The 20,915-nt window shown below is 44.4% G+C and overlaps 1 protein-coding gene across 5 annotated transcripts in view; it reads right to left on the bottom strand.

Moving 5' to 3' along the window:
* Positions 1-20,915, bottom strand: part of LOC140463395 (uncharacterized) — an 83,515-nt gene that overhangs the window by 39,005 nt on the left and 23,595 nt on the right. For 4 of the 5 annotated variants that reach the window (XM_072557279.1, XM_072557280.1, XM_072557282.1 and 1 more), the window contains exons 13-27: positions 19,221-19,301; positions 18,481-18,549; positions 17,848-18,000; positions 16,643-16,723; positions 16,077-16,118; positions 14,819-14,962; positions 11,971-12,174; positions 8,801-8,821; positions 7,848-7,865; positions 7,492-7,518; positions 4,821-4,883; positions 4,595-4,663; positions 3,866-3,910; positions 2,537-2,563; positions 1,809-1,862 (exon numbers count right to left, since the gene is read on the bottom strand). In XM_072557279.1, the coding sequence (XP_072413380.1) occupies positions 1,809-1,862; positions 2,537-2,563; positions 3,866-3,910; positions 4,595-4,663; positions 4,821-4,883; positions 7,492-7,518; positions 7,848-7,865; positions 8,801-8,821; positions 11,971-12,174; positions 14,819-14,962; positions 16,077-16,118; positions 16,643-16,723; positions 17,848-18,000; positions 18,481-18,549; positions 19,221-19,301 (1,098 nt within the window). The remainder of the gene's footprint in view (positions 1-1,808; positions 1,863-2,536; positions 2,564-3,865; positions 3,911-4,594; positions 4,664-4,820; positions 4,884-7,491; positions 7,519-7,847; positions 7,866-8,800; positions 8,822-11,970; positions 12,175-14,818; positions 14,963-16,076; positions 16,119-16,642; positions 16,724-17,847; positions 18,001-18,480; positions 18,550-19,220; positions 19,302-20,915) is intronic. The other variant, XM_072557281.1, reaches the window with a different exon arrangement.

Raw genomic sequence — 20,915 nt, 5'->3', positions numbered from 1 at the left:
GAGGTAAGCAGGGGTGTAGATAAGGACAATGTATTCAAAGTTTGTGAGAAGATTTGTTGCTTGGGTTCTCGTTGTTGTGGTTCTGTTTCACAGCTCGGCGAACAGAACCACAACAACAATGTATTCAACAATGTCTAACTGGATTCCAGCAAAGCTTTTGATAATGTCCCACATGGGAGAGTGATAGCAAAGGTAAGAGACCGGGGGATCCAAAGAAATTTGACTAATTGGATCCAGAATTGGCTGAGTGGCAGGAAGCAGAGCATGATAGCTAAGGGTTATTTTTGCAATTGAAAGTTTGTGTTCTGGGGGCTTCCACAGGGATCAGTGTTGGGACCTTTGCTGTTTGTGATATACTGTATATAAATGATTAGGAGGGTTGCTCAATAAGTTTGTGGATGACACATGAAAGTTTGTGGGGTGGTAAATAGTTAGGACCATAGCCATGGATTACAGGAAGATATAGACAGGCTGGTGAGATGAGTTAATCAGTGGCAAATGGAATTCAATCCATATAAGTATGAGGTGATGCATTTGGTGATTAGATTAGGTTCCCTACAGTGTGGAAACAAGCCCTTCGACCCAACAAATCCACACCGACCCTCCGAAGAACAACCCACCAAGACCCATTCCCCTAAATTTACTCCTGACTAATACACCTAACACTACAGGCAATTTAGCATGGCCAATTCACCTGACCTGCACATCTTTGGACTGTGGGAGGAAACCGGAGCACTCAGAGGAACCCCACACAGACACAGGGAGAATGTGCAAACTCCACACAGACAGTTGCCCAAGGTGGGAATTGAACCCGGGTCCCTGGCGCTGTGAGGCAATTTTGGCAGGACAAACAAGGTAAGGGAATGCCTGGGACCCTGAGAAGGTCCAAGGATCAAAATGGGCCTTGGTATGGTTGTCCACCAGTCTCTTAAGGTAGCAGGAGAGTTGGATAAAGTGGTTAACAAGGCATATGGAATATTTGCCAATATTTGCTGAGGCATAGTTTAAGAGCAGGAATGTCATGCTGAAGCTAAGTAAAATGTTGGTCAGGCTACAGTTATAGCATTGTCTGCAGTTCTGGAATCCACATTAGAGGAAGGATGTGATTGCACTGAGGAGGGTGTAGAGCGTATTTGCCAGGATATTGACTCATTGACTGTAAAGATGGCAGAAGCAGAAACCCTCATAACGTTTACGAAATATTTAGATGTGCACTTGTGATACCAAGGCCATGAATCAAGTGCTAGAAAATGGGATGAGAATAGGTGGTTGTTTTTGAACAGCACATTCTCAAAGGGCCAAAGGGCCTTTTCCTGTACTGTAGAACTCTATGACTCTGTGATACATGGTAAATCTCCTCTGCACTTGCTCTAATGCCTCGGCATCCTTTCTAAGTGTGGGGACCAAAATTGGACACAATCCTTCCAGTGGAGTCTAACTAAAGGCATTTTAAAAATTCTTTCATGGAACATAAGCATTGCTGACAAGACTAAATTTTGCTGGTCTGTGAATGGAGTTTAGATGGGCATGGTATAAATTAAAAAGCATTTCTGTAAAATAATAAAGGATGTGTTAGTGCATTTGGCACAGTGAATGTTTTTCACATGGTCTTTCACATGGTTAGTTTGAACTTGTGGATCTCAACAATGAGCAATTTTGGAGGAACATTCTGCAAGCAGTCATTTACTAAGTTTGAAGTTATTTTCTTACAGGTGATATTTTACCTTTAGAATCTTCCTTGTTCATTCATAAATAAAACATTCCCATCTCATTAACATATCAGTGATTGGATGTTCCTGAGGGCTTACCTTTAGGACCTGGATGTCCAATGTCACCTTTGAACCCTGAAGAACCTGGAGGACCTACAGAGAGAGAATAATCTTGGATTAATGATCACAAATTACAAATAATTTCACCCGCATTTTTCTCCTGCTAGATTCTTACTTCTCAACTTCCTCAGTTTCTAGGAAGTGACAGATCTGTGCAATGTTACAGAGTTAGATTCATGCTGAGACACCACACAGTGAGAAGTTGGAGACAAGTCTCTATGGTAGAGACACAGACTTCTCATTGAAAGTTTATGGATCATGGTAAATACTTCCTTGACCCACATCTACTTAGGTAGCTCCAGGCTAAAAGGGATGGTCTATTTGAAAGGCAACATAAAATGTTGCAGGGGTTGTTGTTATTGAACCAAATTTTCTCACAGAAGAAAGAGGAACTTGTATTTACAATGGATCTTTCACATTCTCAAAATGACCTAAAGTTCATTACAACGAATGAATAACTGGTGCTACAATGACTGTTGTGTTGAAAAACTCCACCAAGCATAACCAATAATCTAGACAAAGAATTAAAAGCACGAATCTGTTCCACAATTCATAGCCACGATGAGACACTGCAAATGGTAGCTGGTATTTTGCTGTGTCAGAATTCCATTTTCATTCTCCAGACTGCATTGAAGGATTCTTACTGACAAAACAGGATCAGCATTCTTACCAAAACTTCTTACCAGAAAATGAGAAAATCTAATTACCTTGAGGACCAACTAGTCCAGAGGCACCTGTCAGAAATAGAGAGGTTGAGTTAGCTCACATTGAGACTGGCAGCTTGAAGCAATTGCTGCTTGGTGGAAATTAACTTTGAAACTTCAACATGACCAGAAATTTGCAGAGTACCTGCACTGAGTGAATCACAGAAGCCCTACAGTGCAGAAAGAGGCCATTGTGTCCATCAAGTCTGAAACGATCCTCTAAAGAGTGTCCCACCCAGATCCACTCTCCTAACCCTATCCACATGACCCCACATTCCCCATAGCTAGTCCATCTAGCTTGCACATCACTGGACACTATAGGATAATTCAGCATGACCAATCTATCAAATCTGCATATCTTTGGATTGTGGGAGGAAACACATGCAGACATGGGGAGAACGTGCAAACTCCATACAGGTAGTTGCACAAGGCTGGAATCAAGCCTGGATCCCTGGCACGCTGAGGTAACCAGTGCAGTAGAGTATGTTTCTATTTGAATGACAATTAAGTTATTCAGAAAGCACAGAACAACCAGGTCCACAAGAGGCCCCACCAACCCTCATTCATTTTACCTCATCAACATATTCCTCTATCCCTTTTTTCATCACATGTTTATCTAGCTTCCCAAATTGACACTCTTCATCTCAATCACTTTCTATGACAACCAGTTCCACGTTCATGCTCTCTCAGGGCAAAGAATTTCCTCCTGATTTTTTTTGTGACATTTCAACATTTACAGTTTTTCCCACAAGTAGAAACATCTTCCTTACCTTTGTTGAACCAAACTCCTGAATAAAAGTAAGAGTCTCTAAACCCTTCCCCATCCCCAATCTTCTCTTCTCTTAGAAAAGAGTCCCAAACTGTTAAACATTTCCTCAATCAATTCTGGTATTATCCTTGTCAACATCTTTTGTACCATCACGAGAACTTTTTTATGATTACAAGAGCAAATTGTTCGGATAAACTGGTAAACATGGAGGTGACACAATTATTTGATATATTCTGCATTTCACAGTTGTTTACCAGTGAGTTTATCATGTGATCCCTCAGTAATTCTGATCTGCTGTGATAGTTAATTTACTTTCTGTCTGTAGAATATTTCACTATTTATTTTTCTATTTCTTGGTAATCTGTTTTTGTAGTTTGTCTTTACTTCCTTAATTTGTCTGTAACTCCTTTTTGTACTGCATTTGGTTACCTTTTACATAACTGTCTCTGTAGCAAACAACAAGATTTCAAATTACAAATGGTGGGTTTGGTTGCACAGCGTTCCAAACACTCTCATGAGGTGCATCACCTGGATCGAAGGATCAATTAAACTTCTGCATTTACCTTTCATTCCTGGTAGTCCTGGGGGGCCAGGTAGACCTGGTTCACCTGAAAATACAAACAATATGTTTTACACTGAGCACAAACACTGATACAGAATAGAATCACATGACATCCTGAGTTTTTACCCCAACAACAACAGTCAAAACGATTAGAATACATTCGACCAGGAGGATTGGAAACTCCAAAGAAATGGATTAATGGGAGAGAGGACATGCATATGGTTCATTTCTTGGTTTGTTCTCAAAGTACAATTCTATTGCTCTGCATTCTTCATTTATAATACTGCCAGTGAGACAGTAAGTCACCTAAAACTATGAAATTTCTACAGATTTCTCAACATCTTAGGGCTAGTCAATTCATGAAATATGGCAATGGTGTGAACCGTAATTGCCCAATGACCACATGACCCCTGGCTGAGTCAATAACAGAGGTCATAGACACACAGTCCTGGAACCATTCCCTATGGCATTCTGGCTCTGCACCAACAAATAGAAGAGAGTGCAGGGGATTGCCAGCTCTGATCGTGATAGTATGATTTAGGCATCGGGAACCCATTCAGTTTATTTCTTGTTCCTCTAACTGTAGAGACCTGGCTGTAACGGCACATTTCAGTCTGACAGCTTTCAGCGACCCAGTAACAAACTGAACTGTAGCCTTAGTCATGGACTCATTGAGGTATTTAGGAGCAAAATAAATTATTATTCTCTATCAGCTGAAATATTTTCCTACCTCGCTCTCCTTTTGCAAATGACGCAGAATCACCTGAAGCTCCCTTTGCCCCTTTCTCTCCAGGTTCACCTGAAATTGAACAAGAAACAAATCAATGATCATTGATCCTGTCCTATCATTCATCAATAGTGCCCCCATTTGCTATTGGTCAATAAATTTCCCCTGTTTCCCAAATGTCAGTAACTCCTCCATCCTCATAACGCTGTAATCAATAATTGGCTCTTACCTGTGTTTCCTTTTGGTCCTCTTTGACCGTCATGTCCAGGAGCCCCATGAGGGCCCATTGGACCTGTAGAGAAATATTAACATTAATAGTCATATGAATCTCCCAAATATTTTAAAATACATACACAGATTGTCTGTTAAAGTTCCTCATTACGTTCCGTTCTGATATAACACAATAGTTCAATTCCCGTGTGATCCCGCAATATTAGAAAAATCACATAATAGCAACATAATTTAAATCAATGGGAGCGTTATAGTCAATACAGGTCAGGAAAGTTCACTTTCTACGATTAATGGTTCAAAATCCTTCAATCCCCTTACAGCAGATTCGTGTTGAGGAAACACACGTTATAGCAGAACCGACTGTATTGGTCAATAATAGGGTTATAAGAAAAGAGGGTTTGAGTTACAAGGAGAGGCTGGATATGCTGGGACTTTTTATCAGTTGAGGTTGAGAGGTGACCTTATCAAGGTTTATAAAATAATGAGGGGTATAGATAAGATGAATAGCACGTGACCTTTCCCTCGGGTGGGGGATTTCAAGACTGCGGGCATATTTTTAAAGTAAGAGGAGGAAGATTTTTAAAAGACATGAGGGGCAATTTCTTTTACACGGATGGTACTTCATGTGTGGAATGAACCTCGAGAGGAAGTGGTGGACGTTACAGTGTTTAAAAGACATTTATATAAGGGAATGTTTGGAGGGATATGGGCCAAGTGCAGGCAGATGGGATTAGTTTGATTTGGGATTATGGTCAGCATGGAATGGTCAGACCGAAGGGTCTATTTCCTAGCTGTGTGACTCTATGACTCTATAACATTATAAATAGAACCAGAATTGGACCAATCGGTTCATTGAGCCTTCTTCATCATTTAATACGATCACAACTAATCTTGGCCCCCACTTTTCCACTCACTCCCAATTTCGCATATCCCCTGAGAGACCAAACTTCTGTCTATTCCAGCCTTAAATATATTCAATGATGGAGCATCCACAGCCATCTGGATAAAGAATCCCAAAAAATCAAAAGCTTTGAGTGAAGATATTCTATCTGTCTGAGGAAAGGGGCTGATCATTTAGGACTGAGACTTGTGTCCGTCTCTTAGATTAGCAAAGGGAGACAATCTTTCAGTGTTGCCCTGTGAAACCCCATTGGAATCTTCTATGTTTCAGTGAGATCATCTATCATTCTTCTCAACTCTAGAGAATAGTTACTCAATTTACTCAGCATCTCATTACAGGGCAAAGCCTTCAGCCCATCATAGAACAAACCGTTATTCCAGGAAACTTTGCAGTACACCTCAAAGGCAAGGATATCTTTCCCTACGTGTGCAGACTAAAACTACACATTGTATTCAGATGTGATTTCCCTAAATGCCTTTATAATTGCAGTAAGATTTTTCTTCTCTGCATCCCAATCCTCTACAATAAGTGCCAACAAGCCATCTGCCTTTCTAATTGCTTGCAGTACCTGCATATTAACTTTGAATGTTCCTTGCATGAGCACACCCAAGTCTCTCTTAATATCAGCACTTACAAGTCTCACACCTTTTAAAAACTATTCTACTTTTTTATTTTTCCTATCAAAATACAAAAAACTTTGAACTTCTTCACATTATGTTTCAGCTACCATTTTGTTACCCATTCATATAACCTGCCTATATCTTTTTTTTACTTATAAAAATGAAAACTTCAAAGTGCATCATGATCCATCGACCATCTTGTTACCCATTCATGCAGCCTGCCTGTATCTCTTTGCGGCCTCTCTGTGTCCTCCAAACAGTTTACATTCCCTTTTAACTGTATATTTGGTCAAAAAACCTCGATATGTTACTCAGTTTCTTGGTCTCAGTCATTAATAGAGATTGTAAAGAGCTACGACTCTCAGTCCACTGACCAATAGGAGCTTGGGGCAGAAAGGCTCACTGACCAATAGGAGCTGGGGGTAGGGAGGCTCACTGACAAATAAGAACTGGCATAACAGGAAATGAGAATTCTGCAACATAAACTTCTTGTTTTACTATTTCTCAATCTTACCCAGATATTTCTATCAACAAACCATGTTTACACTGACCTTATTCCATAAAGAGAAAATGAACTAGAGAATACATTACCATGGTACTGAAACTCTATATGATTCTTACTTTCTGAAGAGGCATACAAGACAAAAATGAGGGTGTGATGCTGAATTTGCCTCAGCCCCAGCTGGAGGACTGTGTGCAATCAAGACTAATGTCAAGGATGGGAGAAGGTAAAGAGGAGATTTACTAGAATGGTACCAGGTATGTGGAGTCAATTCTCCTAAGGTCAGAGAAGGGAGATTTAATGGGGATATTCAAAATCATGCAGGGAATAGACAAGGACTAACTTATTCCACTGACAGGAGGGTCCCTGAGCAGAGGCCACAGATGTGATAATGATTAGTAAAATAACCAGAGGCAAAATCTCAAAGTCCCTGTCTCAAAGCATGAAGTTTGGGGTTTGTGGTATCAGAGAAAGTGAGTGGTATGATTGAGAGATAAAGGAAGGAACTGGGTGGAGTTAATTTCTGAAATGAATGGGGCCAATTGGTCATTTAATACTCCTGAGATTTCTCTGTTCTTACAAACACACCTCAATCTGATAGAATGATGCAAAGAATGCACACAACTGTGACTCAAATTAAAGTTACCTGGGATTCCGGGAAATCCTTGTTCACCTGCAAATAAAATAACAGGAACAGGTAAATGGAAATGCTGACATGACTTCAGAAATGGGACAGACCCATAGAAAGGGAGAAAGTGGAAAAGATGAGAAAGTCAGACTTAAATGTGAACAGAGAGAGAGAAAGAAACGTGGTGAGAGGGAGACAGAGAAAGACAGAAAGAGAGAACAAGAGAGATAGAGCAAGGGAGAGACTCAGAAGCAGAAAAAAAGATAAAGACAGAGAGAGAGACCAAAGCAAGACAGGGAGAGAGAGTTAGATACAGGGAGAGAGTGACTAGGTGATGAATGGGGAATGGAGTAAAAAGTAAATTTCTGCTTTACCTTTAATCCCTGGAGGACCTGTTCAAAAGGCAACAGAACATAAAGAATATCTTTTAGAACCACCAACAAAAGGGAAGAGGGTCAGGGAACAGAGTACAGAATTGTTGTCATACTGTGGGGAGAAAGAGCTAAAAGAATACATGAACAGTACACAGAGTCACACCATGTAGAGGCAGCCATTAGGCCCAAATGCCTCTGCTGGCTCTCTGACAGAGCTAACTATGACTTTGGGGTTCACATTCAAACAAGCTTTGGAAAACCAAAATGGGGAGAAAATGCAGGGTTCGCTCTTACTGATAATGTGTCTCCTAACTGGTCACCTCTGCTCTGTCCTATTAAAGAGGTGGACTGTCTCTTAATGGTACAAACCCAGTCAGCTCTGGAGCCTCACCAGCTCCATGGGCAGAGATAGGCAGTGCTGAGGCTCATTGAGAGTGTGTAGATACCTCAACATGGGACTCCTCTTGGAGAAGAGCCTCTACAAGGTGAAATGATCAGGACCACAGAAAGTTGGTCCATCGAAGGAGGGAGAATCCTCTGGAGGATTATTTATTGTTTTAGCTGCAAACATGGACTCACTTGACCTTAGCCTCCTCTTTGGGATATGAAGCCTTATGCTTCAGTGGCCTCCTGGACTCCCTAAGGGAGTTGTGTCCATGGCAATGGCTATCTGTTATATGGTAGGGCCTCCACTGTTGGGCACAAAATGTTGACCTTGCCAAAAGAAGACCGAATTTTGTCTGCAATTTTCTAACTTGGCTTCTCACCTCTAGGATGCAGGGACCTCATTCAGGTCCCTGACTATCCATGGAAAACTTCCTCAGCAGAGGGATGCAACCCTTATTTTCCCAGTACTACCACCCTCTCCCCAAATCCATCTCCTAGCAAATCAGCAAGGGGCTGGAAAGCTTCTAGTCAAATATAGTGAAAGATTTGTTGTGTCAGTTACTCACCCTGTCGTCCTCGCACTGATTCTGTAATGAAAGACAATGAGAATCAGTGCTGGCCAGAAACACAGAGGTAAATTAATATGACCACTTCCCGATTAGTAACTGCTACTTAAAAGTAATTTCTAAATCGGAATCTTCACTAACATTTAACAAATCACTGAGTGCTGAAGGTCAATACTCACTTATCCTTTCATGGTCTCATGGTGAGGCCAACATTTTCCACCCATCCCTAACTGCCCTTGAATTTCAGAGGGTCTGGAGTCCCATGGCAGCCAAACCAGCTAAGGATGGCAGATTTCCTGCACTGAAGAATTTTGGTGAACCAGTTGGACTTTTACAATAATCAATGACAATTGCTTGGTCATCATTACAGAGACTAGGCTTCAAGCTCGAGATTTAGTGATTAATTGATTTTAAATTCCACCAGCTACAGAGGTGAGAATTGAACCCAGGTCTTCAGGGCACTAACATGGGCTTTGACTAATCCACGCATGTTACAGTACATCTCTGTCTCCCCATTTTCTATCCAGCATCGCACTGAATGTCTCACCCTGTAACAGCGTATCGACAGAAATCTATCGAGCTGGAATATTTAACCAACTCAAGCTTGGTTCAAATCCCAGCCATATGAAGCAAAAAAATAAAAGAATTCAGGGCAGTAGGAACACAAAGGAATTCTCTGACTAAGAGAATAATTATGTTGACAGTGAAAATGGCAAGAGGAGACAATTAACAATGTTTTTGAAAAGAGGAATATGGGTGGGGGGAGGTTGTGGAAATGAGGAAGATGGGAGTTAGGGGGATTGAGGAAAATGGAGGAGGTTGGATTGGGATGTAAAGGAGGTGGGATTGAGGGATATGAACAAAATGGGATTGAGGGAAGGAGGAAGTTCTAGAGGTCAACAGCACTGAAAAGGCCCTTTGGCCCACCAAGGCTGTGCCAGTTAAAAACAATTTAACTATTCTAATCCCATATTCCAGCACTTTGCCCCTATATTTGTATGTCCTGGCATCACAAATGCATGTCTAAATACTTCTTAAATAGTATGAGGATTTCTGTCTCTACCATCCTTACAAGCAGAGAGCTCCAGATTCCCACAACCCTCTGAGTGAAAAACATTTTCCTCACAGCCTTCCTGCCCCATACCCTAACTCTGTGTCATCCAGTCACTGATCCCCCCACCAAGGGGAAAAGTTCCTTCCTGTCTACTCTGTCTATGCCCTTCATAATTTGATACACTTCAGTCATGGCCCCTCTTTCAGCCATCTCTGCTCCAAGGAAAACAACCTAGTCTACCCAATCTCTCTTCGAAACTATAACTCTCTAGCCCAGGCAATATCTTGGTCAGTCTGCTCTGCACCCTTTCCAGTGGAATCATATCCTTCCTATGATGTGATGAGTAGAACCACGTACAATATTCCAGTTGTGTCCTAACCAGAAGTTCACACAGTTCCAGCATAAGCCTCACTGTTGTTAACCTCCAAGTGTCAGCTAAAAAGGACAAGTCTTTGATATACCTTCTTAATCACTTTATCAACCTATGCCAATATCTTAGGGGACTGGTGGACATGCACACTGAGGTCTCTCTGGTCCTCGGTACTATTGATCATCATCTATTCCCTCATCTTGTTTGTCCTGCCCACTTCTCCAGATTGTATTCCATTTGCCACTGATCAGCCCATCTATATCCTCCTGTAACCTAAGGCCATCCTCCTCACTACTTTACACTAAATTTCATATCATCTGCAAATTTACTGATCAACTCTCCTACGTACAAGTCTAACTAATTTTTATATACCACAAACAGTAATGACCCCGCTTCTAGTCACAAAAGCTCTCCTTGGTGACCACCCCCTGTCACCCAGCCAATTCTGGATCCAGTTTGCTCCAAATTTTCTTGGATCCTAGTGTTTTTTATCTTTGCTATCAGTCTCCCATTTGAGACCTTTTCACAAGTTTTGCCCTGATCGACACATCTGGTCACCTTTTCAAAAATTTCAATTCAGTTGGTCAGTCATGACTGGCTGCTAACAAAACCACACTGATTGTTCTTGGCTAATCCCTCCTTCCCCAAGTGCAGATCAATCCTCAGAATTGCTTCCAATAGTTTCTCCACCAGTAAGGTTAGACTGGTGGCCTGCAGTTTCCCAATTCATCCCTTCCTTCCTTCATGAATCACGGTACCAAATTAGCTGACTTCCCGTCCTCTGGCACCTCTCCTGTGGCTGGAGAGGAATTGAAAATTATTGCCAGTGCCCCTGCCAAACCTGGGATACAGTTCATCCAGCCCTGCAGATTTCTCTCCTTTCCAGACTACAAATCACTCAGAATCTCCTCTCATTCTATGCTAATTTCTTTAAATGTATCAGCCTTCCTCCCTGATTTCTATACCCACATCATCTCACTCACAAGAAATATCATTTAAAACACACACATGGTCTTTGCAACCATGCACAAATTGCCACAGTGGTCCTTAATGGACCCTACTCTTTCCCTTAACGTATTTGTAAAATAACTCAGGATTCTCCTTTGTATTACCTGTTATTATTCTTCCATGCCCCCTATTTGTTCTCCTAATTTGCTTTTAAGCTCACCTTGCACATTCCATACACCTTTAAGGCTTCTGCTGTTTTGAGTCCATGTCTATGCCACAAGCCTCCCTTTGTCGCTTTAGCCAATCATTATCCCTTGATATCCAGGGTACACTGGATTTGTTGGTCCCATCCTTTATCTTCATTGGAACATGTTGGCCCTGTACTTTCTTATTGTCTTCTTGAATGAGTCCCACTGCTCTGACACAGATTTAGCTAAAAGTATCTGCTCCCGGTCAACTCTGGCCAAATCATAACCTGATCTTACTAAAACTGGCCTACTCCCAAATTAGAACTCAGATTTCAGATACATCCTTGTCCTTTTCACAACAGCCTTGATGGGATTGAGGGAAATGGGAAGAGGTGGGATTGAAGGATATGGGGAAAGGGTGGAATTGAGGGATTTGGAGGTGGGATGGAGATAAATGGGGGGCAGGTGAGCTAGAAATAGAGATTTTCTGCTGATTTCAGATGGAATAATCTTGATTTTAAACATTAATCATGGGGAAGACTCACTGCATTTAACAATGCTCCAAACACCAAATGCTTTGGCCGTTTTACCAGGACTTTTGCCCTCTCACCTTGATATTCTGGGGTGTCTAATTTGTTTTTTATCCGGTTCCATAGGTTATGTTCAATGTTTGTTTCTGAGCCACCAGCTGCTCCACCCAGATCATTATTTGATTCTTTCTTCGGGATATTGGCATAATCAGAAATCTGCTTCCCAAAGGTTGGTCTTGATTCCAGTTCACTGACACGGGATTTCAGCTTCCTCACCTCTTCCGCTGCAGAAATAGAGTCACATAAGTTAGTGGTCACTATAGCAATCATACTGCCAATCAGGGCTTAACCTGAACAGTTGGAGCCAAAACCAAAATGATTAGAAAACTAGATTGAGGGGGTTCCCATCCCTCTAGGATTGGTCCGGACTCTCAAAGAATTGTAGATCAATCCCCAGTGCAATTCAACATGAAGCTGAAGGAGTAAAATCCTTGGGGTTAACTATGCTTCTCTTCACACTTCTCTCCAATAATTATAAAAAGTTGGAGAACAAGGTCTATTTCACCAGGCTGCAGTGATTGGAGGGAAGAGATCACGTGATGAACGCCCAGAGTTGTATCCGATTAGAGTTGGCAACCTGGTGACCAGATTACACCCAAATCAAAGTGGTCACTTCCCCTTCACCACTCCCCTGCTCCAGACCATTGTCCACATCATCAAAATCAAAAATCACACAACACCAGGTTATAGTCCAATAGGTTTGTTTGGAAGCACTAGCTTTCAGAACATTGCTCCTTCAACCATCACAACCACCTGATGAAGGAGCAGCGTTCCAAAAGCTAGTGCTTCCAAATAAACCTGATAACCTGGTGTTGTGTGATTTTTTTTAACCTTGTACAGCCCAGTCCATCACCAGCACCTCCAAATCATGACCACCAAAATCAATACACAAATGTTGGATTTTCCCCTTGATCCTAATAGGATCAGTGCAGGAGAATTAAGCTCACATTTTCTCCTCCCTTACACTCAGTTATTCCCACCAGGAAAACTGCTGGCCTGGGAACCAGCCAAGGAACGGCAGAGGCAGAAAACGTTCAAGATCCCCCTAGACACCAGACTTTGGTTCAAAGTTTGAAAAGCTCCAATGTTTCCCTGACCTACTACAAATTGCCATGACTCCTCACCTAGCTGCCTGCATATACTGTGGCTAGTTCTCTTTTGATGGTTGGTTCGGCCAGGAGCTCACCATAAACCCTAACCCACAACAGCGTCACACCAATAGAGGCACTGCCTTCACCGACACCTAACTAATCAGGAAAAGATCCAGCCCATGTTCTTCAGTCCACTGATTTGTAACTGTCCTCAGGAAGTCGTCATCACTGACAAGGCCACTATTTAGTGCCCAATCATAGTTCCTGAGGTGAGTCACCTTAGAATAATCGGAGATAGGAACAGATGTAGGCTATTTGGCCTTTTGAGCTTGCTCTGCATTCATTTTGATCATGGTTAGTCATCCAATTCAGCACCCTGTTTCTGCTTAGGGTTCTTTAGCTGAAGAACTATATCTAACTCCTTCTTGAAAGCATTCAATATCTTGGCTTCAACTGCGTTCTGTGGCAGAGAATTCCACAGGCTCACCATTCTCTGGGTGAAGACATTTCTCCTCATGTCAGTCCTAAATGGCTTAACCTGTGTCTTCAAACTGTGAACCCTGGTTCTGGATTCTTCAGTCATTGGGAACATCCTTCGTGTCTATAATGTTAGAATTATATAAGTTTTTTTTTATAAGAGTCTTTCTCCCCCTCCCCCATTCTTCAAAGTGAATATAATCAGAACTGATCCAGTTCCTCATTATACATCAGTCCTGCCATCCCAGGAATCAGTCTGATAAACCATCATTTCACTTCCTCCATAGCCAGAACATCGTTCCTCAGATAAGGAAAGCAAAACTGCATACAATACTTACTGGGCCCCACTAAGGTCCTGTATAATTACAGCAAGCTATCCCTGCTCCTGTAGTCAAATCCTCTTGCTATAAAAGCCAGCATGCCATTTGCTTCTTTCACCATCTGCATTTTTATTTTCAGAGGCCGATGTAAAAGGATACCCAGGTCCAGTTCCGCCTCCCCTTATCCCAATCTGTCTCCATTCAGATAGATATAACCTGTTTTCCTGTTTTTTTGCCAAAGTGGATAACCTCACAATAATTGACCTTAAATTTTATTTACCATGTGTTTGCCCACTCACTCAACTTGTCCAAATTATACTTAAGTATAGAAACAGAAAATAGAAAGGAGAGACAGGAGTAGGTCATTCAATCCTTTGAGGTTGCTCCACCATTCAATATGATCACGGCTAGTCATCCAACTCTATAATCTATTTCTGCTTTCATCCCCATAGCTTTTGATCCTTATAGCTCCAACAATGGTATCTAATTCCTGCTTGAAAACAATGTTTTGGCCTCAGTAACTTTTTGTATGGAGAACATTCAACAAGCTCACCACTACCTGAGTGAAGAAATATCTCCAGCCCCCACTCTTTGCCTCTCCTCAGACCCCTGCTCTGTGACCCTCCCCCAGATCCCTGCTCTGTGACCCTCACCCAGACCCCTGCTCTGAGCCCCTCCCCCAGACCCCCGATCTCTGACCCTCACCCAGACCCCTGCTCTGTGACCCTCCCCCAGGCCCCTGCTCTGTTACCCCCCCGTGATCTCTGCTCTGTGACTCTCCCCCAGACCCCTACTCTGCGACCCTCCCCCAGATTCCTGCCCTGTTACCCTCCCCCAGACCCCTGCTCTGTTACCCTCCCCAAGCTCCCGGCTCTGTGTTCCTCCTCTAGATCCCTGCTCTCTGACGCTCCCCCAGCCTTCCATGGCCCCTGTGGCACACTCCCTCCCCTCACCCCCTCTCCCCTCAGCCCCAGTCTTACCCAGTGCGATAAGGCCAAGCAGGAGGCCTAGGAGCAGTAACCAGGCCAACAGCAGTCCCAGCAGCCACTTCCACCACGTGCAGCAGCGACAGCAGGAGCACCAGGAAGGCAGGGAGCCCACGTTCTCCTCACTCGATCGGATCTCTGCAAGTAGAGGCACAGGAAACAAGAGAAATTATCAATACAGCTAGGGAATGGGGCCATCCGCTGGGTGGCTGACAGGCAAGCAGTATACTGGGGGATGAGGTGTCTGATTCTGTGTTTTATAAAGAGGAGGCAGAGAATATATTGGAATGCAGACTTTCAAACCTACTTCACCATCTTAGATCATGACCAATCATCAACCCCAGTAGTGGCCTAATCCCACATTATATTGTAATAGTACTCCACAATACAACTGGGAAGACATTGCAGTGAAAATTTACAAAACTCCACACTTCGGGAAGGATGTAAAGGCCTTGGAGACAGCTTGGTACCAGGAATGAGAGACTTCAGTCCATGTGGAGAGACTGGAGAAGGCTGGATTGTTCTCCTTGAAGCAGACAAGGTTAAATGGAGATTTAATTGAGGCGTTCAAAATCGGGACTAGTTTTGATGGAATGTAACCATTTCCTGTGGCAGGAGGGTCAGTAACAAGCAAGCACAGATTTAAAGAGATTGGCACAGGAACCAGAGGGCAAGTTGAGAAGTTTTCTAACACAAGCCGTTATGATGTGGAATGCGTTGTCTAAAAAGACCTGTGGAAACAGTTTCACTAGAAACTTTCCAAAGAGAATTGGAGAAGGTTTGGGAATTCTTTGCCCAGTGAGGCATTTGAGGCTATCTTGTTGAATGTCTTTAAGGTAAAGATAGATAGATTTTTGAACAGTAAAAGAATTAAGGGTTATGGTGAGCAGGTTGGTAAGTGGAGCTGAGACCATGAAAAGATCAGCCATAATCTTATTGAATGGCAGAGTAGACTTGACAGGCCCGTTGGGCCTACTCCTGCTCCTATTTTGTATGTGCTTATGTTCTTATGAAATACATGCAGGGTGCTGAGGAGAGAGCAGCTGGGCAGAGGATTCATTGGAAAGCTCTTCCAAATACATGAGACATGCACGGTGACCTGAAACGCCCCCTATTGTACCTTGATCATGAACAAAACCTTAGAGTTCTTTATATTCACAACCTTTGTGCTTTGAATGATCACCGAATCTCAGCTCAATGTTTCGGCTTGTCAGGCAATATGGGACATAAACAACTGCGTGTTTTCACTGACCTGCATACGTTGCCTTGTCCTTAGTCGCCATATTCAAACCTCCTGGATAAATAGAAACAAACATTCATCAGTGAACAGACAACATTATCAGATACAATGAGAAAGAGAGGCATAGACAGAGAATCAGATACAGAGAGTCAGATAGAGAAGGCAGAAGTGGGTACATTAGGAATCCTGATGAAGGGCTTTTGCCCAAAATATTGATTTTCCTGCTCCTTGGATCCTGCCTGACCTGCTGTGCTTTTGCAGCACCACCTTAATCTTGAGTCAGATAGAGAAGTCAGGTGGAGAGATAGAGTCAAATGGAAAGGTAGACAGAAAGTTGGATGGAGAGGTAGACCGTGTCAGATAGAAAAATAGAGCATTACATAGCTATACACAGAGAGAAAGAGAGCAGGTATCAGACAGCCACAGCAAAATAAAAAGCATTAATTGAAACTCTGAGTTAAATTCCGATTAAAAACATTATTGCTTTATGAAATAAAGCCATAGAGAAATGTGATCTCAGACATTGCTCCAGTGAAACTCTGGGAGGTGCTGAGTGACCTGTCCTATCCACTGCTCACCATTTGTTTGACCCTTCAGCCTTGGTGCAGTGCTGCTCATCCCCAATGTCTCTTTCTTCAATGTGTCATCTGTGGTTGACGCTGTGAAACACAAATTAGAATCAAATTAACCAGCCAACCTTCACTCCAGATCCAGCGCCCCCCAAACCCTTTAGATTAACATCACCCAGTCTACTAGTGGCAGTTTCCCTCTGCCCAGAGAGTGAACAAAGGGCAGAGATGGTCTGTGGGGCACAGAAGGTGTGAGGGGAAATGAACATGAGGAGCATAGGGGACATGAGGGTTATGAGTGTGAGAGACATACAGCAGGTGAAGGGTGTGATAGGGTTGGAGCTGAGGCAGTACACAAAAGTGAAAAGAGTTTGTGAGAGACCAGTCAAGAGAACAAGAGGACTGTGGGATGCTGAGGAGTTGGGGGTGGTGTAATAGGTGAGCAGGTGCATATTTAGGTCACAGAGTTGTAGTGAAGGCTCTGAGAGGAATCTGCACTTCCCACTTCCCCATCCTTTTTTAATTTCACCAATTTTTTTCTGCATCTAAAACTTAATTTCCTCTTCCTAATATTTTGCCCTCTTTGTTAATCTCTATCTCATAGTATCCCTATGGAAACTATTGATTCCAGTTGGAATTGTTAGGATTTTCACCCAGTGTGAATATTAAGTGGTGACATGGTCTGGAATTTGTCACTTCTCAGTCCTGTGTGGAATGGTCACTGTGATCCCAGCCAGTTTAATAAATCATTCTCTCCTCTTCTGCTACCTACTCGGGTTTCTGGAGTCTCCTAGAGTCTCCTAAGTGGTTGGTCAACTGCAAGAACCCTCGCTGTTTATCATCCCTCCCTCGTTCAGGGCATTGAGCTCCATTGAAGCTTTTCCATTGTTCCCTGTCCAGCATTTAATACCGAGAGATAAGAGTTCTGAGATCCCTCTGGCCATGAGACAGTTCTTGAGCCTGGATGGAAGAAGCAGTCAGGTGCTATTTAACCATGACAGCAGCAAGTACTGGGCCCGGTTATGGCGAGACTGAAGTCTGTGGCAATGTAGTCCACAGTTGGGTTTTGCCTGGGGTTGGGTGCAGGGTTGGTTTGAATTCAGATTTGAGACAGGCTAGAGTGGGTGTTGAGTTGGATATGAGTCGGGAGGGTGTGGTTGTCTCTAGCTGGGTCAGGGTTCAGGAATTGTTTGGTGAGCAGTTTTGCATGTTACCAGTGAAGATGGCAGGAGACGCGGTGAAGAGTTTGCCGCTGTCCTTGGTCATGATCAGAAGCTCCGTGTCCTTTTTTGGAGGAGTGTTCTCCTTCTCCAGCAGCAAAAACTTGTAGTCTTTCTGTAAAATGTCGTCAGTGCCAGTGGAGCCCACTATGAAGTGAAACATTGTAAAGAGTGACTCATTATTCCAACCTTGGCCCTGAAATCCCTAACACATCCTGATCTCGAAATCCGCAACACATTCCTGAATCCAAAATCCCCAACACATCCCGGTCCTGAACCCAGCAACTCCCAATCCCAAAATCCCCAACATTCTGATCCCAAAATCCCCAAGACTTCCCATCACCAAAATCCCAAATACATCTTGTTCCCAAAATCCCCAACACATCCCGATCCCAAAGTCCAAAATAATCTGATCCCAAACTCCCCAACATGCAATCCGCAGATATTGTTGTGATTAGAGGGTGAAAGCAGAACGAATGAGAATGACTAAACGAGAGGAGAAATAATCACACAATATTCCCTCTAAACTGTGCTGAGAGGAGCAGCATGCTGGAAATGCCTGGATTGCCAGGGTATCGGTGTGATGGGACTTTTGGGAATGGCAGGGTAACAGTGTTACTCACTAACCTGTGGAGCTAGTCTGGCCCGTGGTAACACCACTGGAATTCAAAACAAGGTTCTTCTGCATCCCCACTGCTAGAGGGACAGTGAAGGAGAACCGAGGAGAGAATGAAATAAACACAGTCAGAACAAATGAATACATCAAAAGTCAGAACTAATGGCACATTTATTCACCCAACTAAATTCCACCTCAAAGTGCCAACTATCTCTGGAATACAGTTCCTGAAGGTGCTGACTCTCACTGGATTATTGATCCCAAAGGTGCTGACTCTCACTGGGTATTGACCCTGAAGATGTTGACTCTCACTGAGATACATTCCTGAAGGAGCTAACTCTCATTGGGATACAGTTCCTGAAGGTAATGACTCTCACTGGGTTGTAGTTCCTGAAGGAGCTGATTCTGTATCAATACTCTCCAGGGTCTTACATTTTTCAATCAAATTAGGTTTTACTGTTCTAAACTTAGGTTGATATAAACCTAGATTTTGCATTTTTTTCTCATTTGACAACCCACTCATTCCAGGTATTAGCCTAGTGAATCTTCTTTGAACAGCTTCCAACATAATTATGTTCTTCTTTAAAGCTTCCTGGGCTGTGCTGTTACCCACTTTCACTAGTTCCTGCTTTGCCCTTTACCCATTTGCCCAAATTACTGGTTCACCCATTTCCCTGCTAGACTCTAATCCTGTTAACAATGCACTGAGATGTGAAGAGGGCACTGTTGCTGGTGACTGGTCTTTACTCACCTGAGCTGGAATTAGTCTGGTTCTGTGTCGGACTAGCGACCAAACTGGATGTGGCTGTTAGATTGTTCTGAACCCCTTGAACTGTCAACAAGACAGAAGACAACATGCACAGTTAGAGCAGTTTGGGAATAGAGTCAGCAGTGATTGGAGACAGTTGCATTTATTGTGAAGATGACCATCAGTGGTGCTGGGCCCACACAACTGCAAAATGGTGAGACAGCAGCTGCCAGAAACCATATCTTTATTTTGCGTTTAAAGTTATTTTATAGGATTTGAGGCCTACACATATTCCTGAAACTGCCTGGTCAAAAAGCTCATCGATTATGAAGCTGACAAAGAAGTGCATTCCATAGCCAGCTCTCACAATGTACATGCTGCAAATACTGCTGTGCCTGTGTCTGCGCAAATTCTCCACTGTGAGGAGTGATGGCTGGGCAGCCAAGTCGATGGGAACTAATCTGCCAGGGGGGAGAATCTCTGCCTAGTTCTCTACCCCCTCTTCCCCAGCCTCCCACATCCTCTCTCCTATGCCTCCCTCATCCCTTCTCCCCCAACCTCCCTGACCTCTTCTCCCCCAACCTCCCTGAACCCTCTCCCCCAGGCTCCCTGACCCCCTTCTCCCCCAGGTTCCCTGATCCCTTCTCCCCCAACCTCCCTGAACCCTCTCCCCCAGGCTCCCTGACCCCCTTCTCCCCCAGGTTCCCTGACCCACTCTTTCCGAGGCTCCCTGACCCCCTTCTCCCCCAGGTTCCCTGACCCACTCTTTCCGAGGCTCCCTGACCCCCTTCTCCCCCAGGCTCCCTGACCCCCTTCTCCCCCAGGTTCCCTGACCCCCTTCTCCCCCAGGTTCCCTGACCCCCTTCTCCCCCAGGTTCCCTGACCCCCTTCTCCCCCAGGTTCCCTGATCCCCTTCTCCCCCAGGCTCCCTGACCCCCTTCTCCCCCAGGCTCCCTGACCCCCTTCTCCCCCAGGCTCCCTGACCCCCTTCTCCCCCAGGTTCCCTGACCCACTCTTTCCGAGGCTCCCTGACCCCCTTCTCCCCCAGGTTCCCTGACCCCCTTCTCCCCCAGGCTCCCTGACCCCCTTCTCCCCCAGGCTCCCTGACCCCCTTCTCCCCCAGGCTCCCTGACCCCCTTCTCCCCCAGGTTCCCTGACCCACTCTTTCCGAGGCTCCCTGACCCCCTTCTCCCCCAGGTTCCCTGACCCCCTTCTCCCCCAGGCTCCCTGACCCCCTTCTCCCCCAACCTCCCTGAACCCCTTCTCCCCCAGGTTCCCTGACCCCCTTCTCCCCCAGGTTCCCTGACCCCCTTCTCCCCCAGGTTCCCTGACCCCCTTCTCCCCCAGGCTCCCTGACCCCCTTCTCCCCCAGGTTCCCTGACCCCCTTCTCCCCCAGGCTCCCTGACCCCCTTCTCCCCCAGGCTCCCTGACCCCCTTCTCCCCCAACCTCCCTGACCCCCTTCTCCCCCAGGTTCCCTGACCCCCTTCTCCCCCAGGTTCCCTGACCCCCTTCTCCCCCAGGTTCCCTGACCCCCTTCTCCCCCAGGTTCCCTGACCCCCTTCTCCCCCAGGCTCCCTGACCCCCTTCTCCCCCAGGTTCCCTGACCCCCTTCTCCCCCAGGCTCCCTGACCCCCTTCTCCCCCAGGTTCCCTGACCCCCTTCTCCCCCAGGTTCCCTGACCCACTCTTTCCGAGGC

The sequence above is a fragment of the Chiloscyllium punctatum genome, chromosome 38, assembly GCF_047496795.1.
Source record: "Chiloscyllium punctatum isolate Juve2018m chromosome 38, sChiPun1.3, whole genome shotgun sequence".
NCBI classification, from domain to species: domain Eukaryota; kingdom Metazoa; phylum Chordata; class Chondrichthyes; order Orectolobiformes; family Hemiscylliidae; genus Chiloscyllium; species Chiloscyllium punctatum.
Note: the sequence above shows the minus strand (reverse complement) of the source record. Positions and strands in the feature narration are given on the sequence as shown.